A 12,679-nucleotide genomic window follows, 5' to 3' on the forward strand; every position below is an offset into this window, starting at 1 on the left:
GCTTAACTCCTAACAGGATTAAACTGCCAAATTTATCCACCTTTGTAGAAAAAAGTCTTATAGATGATCCATGTGACTTGCAAAAGTATCCTGGAGTTTGCTGTGTCTTTTCCGCTTGAATTACTACCACAACACACAGTGTTCTACTTTGTGTTATAGCTGTGCCAACTGAAGAAAACAAAACTGAAGTAGCAGATAATAAATTCAAGAACCTGAAAGCTCACACTAATTGAAAAAAAAAAGAAAGAAAATCATAGAGATACAGGAAGAAAGTACTTTTATAGACTTGTCAGAACTCCTAAATAACACAGACTACAGAACTCTGTCAGGGAATTACTGGATTAAAACCTTAGTAATAGGCATGTTGACACTTGAATGCGTCTTTGGGGACAGAAACTCATGCATTTGTTCATTATGCCTACTCCTGAGCTGAACGAATGGATGAATTTCCTTTGAAAGGTGATGCGCACACCCAAAGACACCAGAGCACCAAGGAAGGTCTCTTTAGATATATAGACTTTCCACTTAGCTTCTAGATTTTGTGGGAACAGCCGTTCCCAGTGTAGCACATGTGGTTCCTGAACTTTGGTTCAATTAAAGTTGAGGTCTGCTTTTTTCGCTCTTGCTACTTTGCCTTTGCATATTTATGGCTAATTTCCAAGATCTGAAAAAGCTACTAAATGATAAGTAAACCATTCTATGGGAAGATAAAACAAATTGTCCAGACCTCAAGCCTTTAGCAACACAGAAACTATCTAAAGACTTGGGAATGGCGTGAGGTTGAATCAGTGGGAGAGTGTTTTCGTAGCTGCAGCTGACATAACACAATGGATAAGACCACACGGGGTGACACAATTCCAACAAGAAGAACAAAACAGCTTTTAGGAGATGACTGGGAGTACAGCCTTATAGAGAAAAACTACAAGCTATTGTTGCAGCAAGTGTATATGGCTGCCTAAAGTGATTCTGGTGCCTGCCTGGCTACGGAGGCAAGGTGCATCTTGTCATTGTTGTTACCACTTCACCTGTGCCCTCTGTGTTTAGGTGAGTTTCTTTGAAGCCCAGAGCCATAACTTTCTGCCTATCTCCACAGCACCAGCTGACATTGTGGCCCCCCCAGCCTGTGGGGTGTTTGTACTCATGGACTAACAGCTACAGTCAGGAGGAGATCCTCAACTGGACAACAAGTGGTGAACAGATTAAAGGAGAAGGATATGACTATTACAGAAGCAAAAGAGCAGAAAATCTCCTTTAATTAAAGGGATATTAACAACAGCCAGAATTAGCACAGCATATATAACAACTAGAAAATTAAAATACTTCAGATAGTTGAATGGGCTTATACAAAAACTTTTCTTTTTCTTAGTCACAACTTCTTTCCTTCAGTTACAGGAACCACGGAAAGTGTCACCGAAATCCAGCCAACTCTGAGCACTGGCACGGAGAAGTCTTTTGGCAACTCACACCAATGTGCACACGAGTGCACAGTCAGAAGGTAAAGACAGACCCAACTAAAATGGCTCAAAACAGAAAGCAAGCAGCTCATTAATCTCAGATGAATCTGTCCAGTGCACAACAGTTAAAATCTTTTGTGACAATTGCAATGTTAATGACTATAAGATAGAGCTTCATGAAGTCTCAGTTTACACTCCTCAGTGACAACCATGATGCTTTGCCATCCAGCTGCAGCTGATGATCTCGCCTGCTTAGTGAGCAGAGCACTGATTTTTACCCACCATCTTTAAGACAGCACATTTGGCACCACAGTGTGACTTGGAAACTCTGCTGGCATGGCAAGCAGTGCTGCTTCATATAATATGTCAAAATCACCCAGAAACCTCTTGGAGGGTGAAAGAGGCAAATCTTTGTATGGTTAATAATATTATCCTTGTCAAAACATACTTCTGCTATCATATATTTCTTTACTGTAACTCCAGTCCTCCTCACTAATCCTAGGCAATGCTGAGCAGTCACATTCCTCCCGCATTGTTTTGAATAAATGTTTACTCCGAGGCCTAAGTGTTCTCAAGGAGAGAGTGAGAAAAAGGCATCTGGGTTATGTATATATTTTTACTACAGATCATTAATGCAGGAGTTGGCTACACATCCCACTCCTTATTTAAATGGGAACTGAAGACTAAAGCAGACACAGTTTCACGCCAAGCTCGGGAGAATGCTACCACGTGGAAGGAGGTATTAGTTTGCTCTCTGCAAGATCCATTCATCTATATGAAAACTGTCAGTCCATGGGTTTATGTGATTTTCCACTTATGTCACAGACATCAGTTTAGGGTGGGCTTTTTAATCCTACCCCTGTATCTATGCATGCTGGAATGTGTGCATGTGTATACATCTTAGAAATATCCAGCTGTGAGAAAACTTTTGCTAATTGACTTGTAGTGGTAAAAATTCCTCCCTGTTTAATAACTTTTAGTCTACTTTGTACCATTGCAGTTGGGTCTGTCTTCGCTGGCTGACTTCCTCCTCCTCTCTTGTTTATCTTGCTGTGAGTTATTAGGGCACTGCTCTATGTGAAACAAGAGGAAATACCACTACTTTCTCATCTCTGCATTTTAACTGTTGTGTTACACATTCTGGGGGACACGTATAGAGTGGAGAGATGTGGCAGGGTAGAAATGGGTGAATGTGTTGCTTATCTTAGTGAATGGCCATTTTCCCAGCCAGAATATTTTATCTAAGAGTAAATAGTCTTCCATTGCTGTAGTTATCTGAACACAATATTATTTTAATGTACTCTTTCCAATACCCCTGTGAGGTAGCTATTAGTAGTTATTATGGATAATTATCACCATCATCTTTCTGATATCTGTAACAAACACAAAGAGGGAAATGTCCATGTCCTGTGTAAACTGACATCTTAGGAAGAATTTAGACATCAAAGACCAAAAAAAAAAAATCATTATTTTATCTCTTATGTTACTTAATGGACATAATACGAGAGAAGTTTCCATTTTCATAAGCCAAGGTCTCTATCTCAGCAAACCAAGATGTGATTCAATATCAAATAGACTGAGAAATAATTTTTCTGTCAATTACCTATGAGTAATCAGGAACATCAAATGAGGTGGTCGTCCAGCTACAACACACTGGAGGGTGTCTGATCCAGTATGGTCTACTTACAAAGCATCCTGTACATGACTACTATGTGCAAAGCATACTGTTGTCTATTGCATTCATTAACACAAAGAAATGGTGGTAACAGAGTTCTTCCATTCAGGAATTTAATAGCTAAAGTGTTTGCAGGGTCCCAGATTAAATTCTCACTTCTGCTGAGCCAGTTCAAACCTACACCTTCCTACCTTCTATCCTAAGGTGTACTTGGTACCAGCATCTGCCTCTGCTCCTCCTCCTAAGAAGAGTCACAGATTTCAAAGAACCTGAGAACTGTCAGGGCTTATTACTCCAGTGGTTAGGGAAGTACCTTGGGAATATGTGACATGGTTGCCAAATCTCTCCCTAGTGTTGGTTTATATATTCTACTTGAAGGCTGTTTCATGTGCACCGTTGGTTTTAGTCTGGTAGTGCAAATGGTCGGTAACTTTCCCAGGCACTGTGCTTTGTTGGTTTCAGAAACTGATGGTTTCCCAGTTTTTAGCATTTCTCCCATGTGAAGCTCCTACCGTCAACATCATCACATCATTGTCATGCAGTGAGGCTGCTGGACAGCCTGCAATGCATGTACACTATATGCATTGGGAATGCTGTAGGGATGGGAAGCGAGAGAGGTCACATGGAAAAACCATGATGAAGAATAAGGAAAGATTCATTTAGGAATGAATGACAACAAAGCTTAAACAAAAAGCTTGCAGTATATTCAGCAGATGGCCTAGTGTGGGGTCTCTTGGGAAAACCAGGGTATCACTTCACAAATAGTCATGTCCTAGTGTCAAATGAGATCCTTCTGGACAGGAACAAGCTGAATTCTGCAATTCCTGCTTTAGCGCTTGCCTTTGCAAGCTAAACAACATTTATTTTAATTGTAGTTAAGCATAAAGGCAAAAGGAGTAAGAATGTAAACGCAGCATACCAATTCAGGCTTATTTCTCCTTGCAAGTGGCCTAAGGCATTCGAGCCCCTGCCTCACATTCCCACAAGTTTCAGACAGCATACTGGCTTCATTTATTCTTTTAAAGAGGGTTATGAAAAAGCAGACTAATAAGTTTTGTACTAAAATTTAAAGTAATTAGCTTGGAAGAGCATTGACAACATAAATACTATTAGTGTGTAGCTTAGTGCTATGTAAACTACAACTGCACTGGAAAGCGTGAGGAGAGCTAACTAAGCCCAAGGAGATCTTAAATAAGGCTAGATAGCAAAGGAAACTCTCATCAATTTAAAATCATTGTGTCAAAGCCAGTGAGTCTAAGTTGTGTAAGTACTATTTCATCTACTATTAAGTAAGGTCTTATCACAGATGACTGGCTGTCTATCATTCTCCAAACCAAAAGAAAACTTGCTAGCTAATTTGAGAAGGCTTCTTTTTGTGTGGCTGGATTTTTGGCATACCATAATTCAGCCCTGTTTGGAGCCTTGTAAAAGTCACTTATCTGAGCCTACCGGTAGCCAAAGGGAGCACTGCGAGCACTCCCGCTGGAGCCGCCAGCGAAATAACGGCTCCCCAAGGATTAACTTCTCAGCTAAAAAGAAAGCGAGCCTGTGTTACCACAGCATAATGGCCTTCATCTGTAACCTAGATCTTGGATGGTTTCTTTCAAATGCTTTTTCACTATTCTATCAGGAAAGGGAGCAACCTGCGCAGTTCGCAGTATCAAATGGTGCCGGTAGGAACCTGCTGTCCGCCCTCTGAGCCCTTTTGGAGAAAGCCTGAGAAAAAGGAAAGGGTTTCAAGAGTCTTTCTTGGAGAGAGGTAGTACAGGGAGCAGTGAACAAGCACTGCTCCCTCATAAAGGAACAGTTAGAAGAGACCATCCCTGTGTGCTGTGCTGCCCTAAGGTGTGGATCCAGGGAACAGGAGGGCTATCACCACTGCAGTTTCTGGTCACCCAGCCCTTGAGAGCAAGGGTCTGTGGGGTACGGTGGTGTGTCCCACAGGAGCCCAAAGTGCTCAGCACTGCCTGCAAACTTCAGTGTCTCATCATGACTTTTGGGAGGGGCTGGGTGTAAAATAAAACCAGGAAAGGTCACCTTAACAGCCTCTGACTAGCAGCTTGTTCTGCGCCAAAGGGAACAAGACATCTGCATCTCCTGCAGGCACTTAGACCTTTCTGTCTTGAATCTGATACAGCTTCTCCTGCTGAAAGTTTTCCAAGTAGATTTCTACCATGAAGGATGAGAGAAAGCCTGAGTCTGCAAACGCTTGTGCTCAAAAATATCTGTCCTCCCATAAAACGGTCTGCTGTCTGATCACAAGTCATGGTGCTGGAGCAGGAAGGAATAAAGAGCCCCAGAGCCCCCAGAGCCCCTCCACACTGAAGGCCACTCAGTGTAAGTACAGTACAACTGCACTGACTTCAAAAGGGGGCAGTGTTAAATTATGTTGAGTCCTTAGGAATTGTTACCCCATTTATCTTGAGAGCTGCGGACTCCTGATGGCTTAGACAACATCCCAGTTCTTTACAGGAGATTTTTCAGATGCAGAGTAGGAAACTAAAAGGCGATCTGGAACTGGCAAAGGTAGGTAAGTTGGAAAGCGGGAAATTAATTTAGATGTCTAACTTGGAAAGCCTCAGTTCAGGAACAGCATTCCTATACAGTAAAGAGAGAAAAATAACCTATTAGAGCTCAATCTCTCCCCTGCTAATCTGGACTCTTTATGTGAGGTACCAACACCTATAGATTTACTCCACAAGATGCCCAAACAGACAGCCCTGTTTTTGCAAACCCTAAATCCAAGAAACACAGTAAAATACACCTTCTTACCTGCTCTGTGAGGAGCTTTCAGGTACATGGTACATGAAGACATTTCCTCTGGAGGCAGCAGCCCAGTGACTGGCCATGTTTATGATGGGACACATGATAAACTGGTCACTGATAAAAAAGGAGGAACAGGGAATAGACACAATCACATAATAGAATAAAGGAAAGACACCCCTCCTCAACCAATAGACCTCTCTCTATATTGACTGCCTACTTTAAATCTTCCCAAACAGCTCATATCTCTACCTTCAAGCCCACTGCAGGAAAACACATTCAACCTCCACAAATGCTGAAAAGTTTAGAATTCACTAGAATTGCTGCATTATGGAGTGTTGAACAATATAATGATACTAAATAAACCAGACCTAACAAATAAGGAGTATCCTGGCCAAAAGAAATATTCCCATTTTAGTCTAGTTTATGGGAGCCCATGCTTGTAATAGTATAAAGTTCCTTCTTCTGGAAGCACTGGGTTGCAATGGCATCTACTAAAAAGACATATATTTCCTGGGTTAAGGATCAATAATATCATTACTGCATTTGGATCCATGTGATTTTTTTGGGGTAGAGTTTCCAGAGCTGGAATTGGTAAGGGACCACTTTTGGAGATACCTGGAAGGGCCTCTGGCAGGGCTCATCAATATGGAAAATCTGGTATAGTGTGTCTGGGTGAGAAAGCTTAAACAAGAAGAGTGCAATGAGATAGTGAAATAAGTTTATCACCAGCTATTGCAATGCAAAGGTACTAGTGATGCAAATTTATCTAAACCTTCCTAGCTCCAACTGCCCCAGAAAGTGGGGCTGGAAGGTGGGTGAGCAGTAGATAAAAGGAGCACAAGCAGTTCAAGAGGGGCAGGCAGAAAACAGGACACCTTATTGCAACATATCTCATTATGATTCACCAAAGCAGTATTATATGTACACATATCACCACTTCTAATTCTACATGTGCCCGAAGACTCAGCACACTCTTTGGGTGTTTATACATCCATAACTACATGAGCACACACAAGTGTATCTGCTGCGGAAGTGGGAGGTTTCAATCCTCAGTGTAGTGAATCTGAAGCAGTAGCTGCTCCTTCAGACTTGTAAAAAAGGAATGACTGATGCAAGAAAGAACAGTGTCAAAGAAGCATAAAAACACGTTGCTATATTTAACTGGTACGAATATGAAAGGCACTGTTTGGGTAATTATCTTGGTTCAGCAAAGTTTATTTTAAGCCCATCTGTGAGACCACAAGCTATGAGCTGACTGACCACAATGTTCTTTGACGGTTATGGTTGACAACACCCTTATGAAACAAAAATTACTGCTCTTCACATGCCTACCAGTATGGGGTTTATAGGAGCAGATGGTCTTTGAAAACTAGGGAGCCTTTGGAGAGCATTAGCTCTTGAGAAATGTTTTGAGATACATTTCACCACTTAGAACTGATTCTCAGTTGGTGCTATGGAGGGAGGAGAAGTCAGCTCTTCTGGGGAAGTAAAGAAACAAAACTGAAATGGCTGTTTCTTACAGGCATGGCATACCAGAGGCTTTTGTTGGGGTATTTTGTTTGGTTTTTTTCCTTTCATTTTAAATAAAAGGAAAGAAAAAGAAAATTAAACTTGGGTTATGCCTGGGAAAAATACCAGACAATTGCAGCTAAAACAGTTTTAAAGTGGAAATATTTTAAAACCACAAGATATGCCAATGTGCGTAGTTTATAACAACCACTTCTGCTGCTTTCTCACACTCTGTAACCCTGTTAAAACTTTAGCAGTCAGTTATAACTTCCTGACACAGAACTTTCCTCAGGTTACACATTTATTCTGGTAGTAATTTTTTATTCAAATAAATACAAAACCACAACAAAAAAGAGGAAAAGCACACAAAAAGCTCTCTTCTGCCCTCCATGTATGTTGTAGGTTACTGTCATTCTGCAACTTCTGTTTCCCCTCCCATTCTGCTGTAGCTGGAGTGATTTCCAAAGTGTTTATAGCAAAGGATTATCATCAGATGTCCTGGTTTCACTACTCACCCTCCTGCTTGCTCGTGGTGACTCTTTAAGACATTCATGTCTTTCCTTAGTCAAGTCATTTGCCTCAGACCATAAACAAGCAGGTAATCCCTATGCCCAGGAGGCTGCTGCAGGGCTCTCACAGGCTGAGAGCCAGAGGAGCTATTTGTGTATTACATCCTGCTGCAAACAAGTAGCTTGCTGGCCACTGTAGCTTTGCAAAAGTCAGTGTTTGCACCACACTGAGCCCTGGGCTGAATGTGGATGATCAAATGTGACAGCCCTGTGTTATAGCAGCTTCTGATGGAGGTATCTCTGGATAGGAAGAGGAGTTAAAATTCAAGTCTTTCAGTGGTTTGTTATGGCTTAAAACTTTACTGATCTGACTAAACAATTATAGCCCCGTGGGTAACAGTGGTGATGGAAAGAGATTGAAGATAAGTTCTGGCTTTAACACCCATGGACCACAGTACTGCATGCAGTGGCCTCAAATACCACAGTGATGGGTGGCCTGTCCCTGGGCCAAACTTCACCTTTATAAAGACCTCATATCCCTGAGGTCCAAGTACTTCATCTGTCCCCACTCCTTTCTCATTAAACACCTTGTGGTATGCAGGGAAGTGGTGGAGTCACCATCGCTGAAGGTATTTAAAAGACATGTAGACGCAGTGATTAGGGACATGGCAGCACTGGCTTAATGGTTGGACTTGATGATCTTAAAAGTCTTTTCCAGCCTACATGATACTATGATTCTGTGAAATGCTGCATGGTGCAAGACTCGATAAATGGCACAAAGCTCAACCCACAGCCTTCTGACTTGTTTACTCCATGACCTCAATGCACCAGCACACCTGGACCACCCAGAAACCTTCCCCAAACAGATCTGGTCACCGCTCTCTTGTATCAGATGTTTCCAAGTGAATCTTGGCTCCTGTTCATCTCCTGCTCCCTGAGGCTCCCCTGGAGAAACTCTGCAACTCTGCAAGTTGCCCTGCAACTCTGACAGAGGACTGAAAGGAAAATCTTGTCTCTAAAGTCTCATGGAGAGGCTCACAGTAGGACAGAAAGCTCCACCAAGCAACTAGGTCTCTATGGCCTACCATCGGTGTCATGACTGCTGCTTTCAACTGGGCAATGAACTCTTCAAACCGACTGTTATTCAGAACTGCTGGACCTTGATGCCATAGCCAATTAAAGATTGATGCTATGCATATAGACTAGGTGGTGTGAACATGGCCCACCACTCATCTTCCACTTCCCCATGGTCTCTCCCTGTAATGCTTCCAGGCAAAGGATGGGAACGTGTACACTAGAGGTAAGTTGCTCATGTATCTGATGACATATCACCCCAACTATTTCCTTCATAAGAAGCCTGGAGGCACTGTGAGTCTGCAGTGTATCCTGGTGGATCAAACAAGGTGAGAGTCAGAGTTATGTGTTCCCCTTTCACCTCCACAAGAAGACTTCCTACAGAAGCATCCTATTGCCCAGTTCCGCTTTCTCTCACCATGGGAAATCATACACAAAAGGAGCAAAATGTATATTGGATGACATTATACAATCACTGCACACGGCTATAAATGATTACACTAGGGTCAAGAAAACAGAGGAATAAGTTTAAGGGGATTCTTCTGCCATGGGCAAAATGGAAATTAGCAATGGAGAGAATGGGGTTGAGAACCACTTTTCTAAACATTCACAAATGCTTCACTGTTTTACATAGGAGGCCTTTAGGAAGCCTGATGTTGTGAAGAAACATATTTTGCAGGTTTCATAATATAAAAATTAATGTAATTGCTGAAATCAAAGTTTTTAAATTAGACCACTCTCCAAGTTTCCAAAAACTAGAAGTATCTAAATGTATAATTAGGTGGCTATGAGTAAAAGCCAGTCTGTTAGTTATTCTACTGTCACAGGGGTGAGAGGACTCAAAGAATAGTTGATATAGAGTATACAAACAACCAAGTCATCTCTCACATGGAAGAGCTCACGGAGAAGCATTAGCATTCTGAATTCAATATACAGGTTAGGAAAAGACTATTCAAATTTTTTACAAGGCATAAAAGTCATTTCAATTTCTGTTTACCAATTACATCGGAAACCTCCTGGAAAATGAAATCATATTCCCCATTGTCTGTTCATTTACATAAGAATCACTCAAGTTTTTCAGAATATAAATGCACACTTGAGATAAGCAAAACAAACCTTGCTTAACCTCAATCACACAGCTGTAGTAGGTTGAGTTTCTTACCGGGTGGCATTTTCCAAAGCCCTGGAAAAGGATGAATAATCATCAGTTGAGTGTTCGAGGGAGTAATACCATGTAGCTGCACCTTCAATGAATGAGTTGGAGTCTTCTCCTCCTAGAGAATTTTGCAGAGCCTGGTAAAAGGCTGTTTTGCTGTTGGCTCTTCCTTGACTTTCTTCAAATTTCTAATAACAAAATGCATACATGGGATTTACAAAAAAAACCAAAAGATACATTTTTAGTGGAACAATATAGGCTCAGATCTCTGTGCTGGAATGGGCTTCCCAGGGAAGTTGTGAATGCTCCATCCCTGGCGGTGTTCAAGGCCAGGTTGGACAGAGCCTTGGGTGACATGGTCTAGTGTGAGGCATCCCTGACCATGGCAGGGGGGTTGGAACTAGATGATCTTAAGGTCCTTTCCAACCCTAACTGTTCTATGATTCTATGATTTTATGATTCTATAATATCTGCTTTAGGCCTTGAAAAGAAACCATCCTCCTCCAAATCCCAATGGCAGTAGCAGCCATGACCTCCAAACATCATAACAGCTAGGGCTTTTCAGTGAGACCTACAGTGAAACACCCTTTTCTTGTGATAGGTGGTCTGAAACCTTTCCAACATAAAGGCATTTTCTCCAGAGCAGAGTGCCCATGTCACCTCAGAATTATCAATAGCAAAGGGACTACCTTCTATGCCAAACTGCATAGCTGATCTTAGTTAAGACTGCTGAAAGTTTTCAACATATCTTCCTTTGAGTAATTTTTTCCCTTTTTTTTTTTAAATGATTTATTTCAAGTTCAGAAACAGAGCAACGTCCTGGAAAAAAAAAGTAACCTGAACTTAAATGCTGATCAAGTCCTTCCTAAAGAGGGCACCTTGCAGGTGCCCACTGGCTGGAGCTTGGTATAAGAACTATGGAGAAAAAGATCTAATAAACTACTTATATTATTTTGGGCAGTCAGTCTGATGAAAAATAGGCTGGTGCCTGCCCAGTCCAGTTACCATAGCTGCTTTACTGAATATATTATTTTGATGGCTCACAGCTGGTTTTCATCATGCTGCTTGAAGGTCTTTCCACAGCCCTATACAGAAAGTACAGAGGGAATAATTACTTTTCAACAGATTCACAGAAATGAAGGATGGAAAAAAGTCCCCATCTGCTGAGGCCGAGGCCTGTCCTTATTGACATATTCTAATCCTTTGTGCATTCTGATTAAGTGACTTTACAAGGGATTTCAAAACACTACTAAATATCCCAAGGTCTAAAAAGATTTTGGCAATTTCTCTGGTATTTGTAATAAATTCTTCTTGGCTAAATTTTGGCCCATGCAATGTGTAAAGAGTCACACGGTGCCAGTTTCAGTAATACAGCTGCACTTCAGAGAAGATTGCAACTCACACATGACACGTCACTTCATGTGCAAAAATGCCACATATGAAATGAAACTCCATAGCACACTTGCCTGCGAAATCATTCAGTTTAAATACAGCAAGGACACTGTAATAAATACAAATTGTCCCTGAAGACTTGACTGCAAGTTCACTGAATTCTAAGCAAACTTTCCATCAGTTTTGTCATTGACCAGTTCAGGTCCATATTAACCAGCAGAAGCATTGCTGCTGTCTGATTGGGAATCTCTCATTTGGAGACTGAGGCTGGTGGATTTGGCTAGTAGTTATGGATAAGAATAGAGACTTTTCAGCATCAGTGCAGACCCCAAGCTCTTATGTGTAAAGCATCAGTCTGTACAAAGCAACACTCATGCAATGCTTTACTTTTATTGTTTTGATTTTGGTTGGGTTTTTTTTTTTGTTTAATTTTTTAATGGATTTTTTGCCTTATTTTGCACCTTCCATGGATACTTAAAACAGACAAAGAAAGAGAAAAAAAGTATATAGGGTACTGATTATGTACCCCAGGAACTGATCCTTCACTGCCTCATCAAATGTCAAGCATCAAATAAACATTATGGTTGAAAACCACTGAGAGGGTGATGGATCATCACACAACACATGGTTAAGCTGAGAAACTCCTTGGGACACAGTTTTGTTGATGCCAAAATCGGTGAAGATGAAGTTTCATGAACAAGTTTTTAATTAAAGAAAATAAAAAAGAAAATAGGTTGATGGTTATTAAGTAAAGACTAACCCAGGCTAGGCAGTCCCTGGGCTTCAAAGTGCTAGAGGTTTGGAGAGCATTTAGCAGAAGTATCAGATTTGTTTACCCTATTCCTACAAATACCCACTCTTAGCCACTGCCGAAAACAGCATTCTGTGCTAAGTGGGCTTTTGATCTGACTCAGTGTGGTTGGTATTAGGTTTTTACTGCGCCTATGCACTAGTTTCTGTGATGTACACACTAGTTTCTGTGATGAAACACCCCCAAAAATTCTGGTGACCTTTCTCAGCAGTCACTGATAATAGAGTGGGGTCCCTGAGGTGTGTTGAGCCAGGTGAAAGAGGACCCAAGAGGCAGAGATGGATGAGGAATAGAACTGGCATTTGTAAGACATCTTGAGATTTTTTCATCCCA

At 41.3% G+C, this 12,679-nt stretch overlaps 1 protein-coding gene across 1 annotated transcript in view; it reads right to left on the reverse strand.

Moving 5' to 3' along the window:
* TG (thyroglobulin) overlaps window positions 1-12,679 on the reverse strand; it is a 149,973-nt gene that overhangs the window by 11,334 nt on the left and 125,960 nt on the right. Inside the window, exons 44-45 of the mRNA XM_057429808.1 lie at window positions 10,150-10,331; window positions 5,902-6,009 (exon numbers count right to left, since the gene is read on the reverse strand). Coding sequence (XP_057285791.1) covers window positions 5,902-6,009; window positions 10,150-10,331 — 290 coding nt within the window. The remainder of the gene's footprint in view (window positions 1-5,901; window positions 6,010-10,149; window positions 10,332-12,679) is intronic.

This window comes from Pezoporus wallicus, unplaced genomic scaffold (assembly GCF_028554395.1).
Source record: "Pezoporus wallicus isolate ANWC-B61680 ecotype Strahan unplaced genomic scaffold, APGP_CSIRO_Pwel_v1 contig_7545, whole genome shotgun sequence".
NCBI classification, from domain to species: domain Eukaryota; kingdom Metazoa; phylum Chordata; class Aves; order Psittaciformes; family Psittacidae; genus Pezoporus; species Pezoporus wallicus.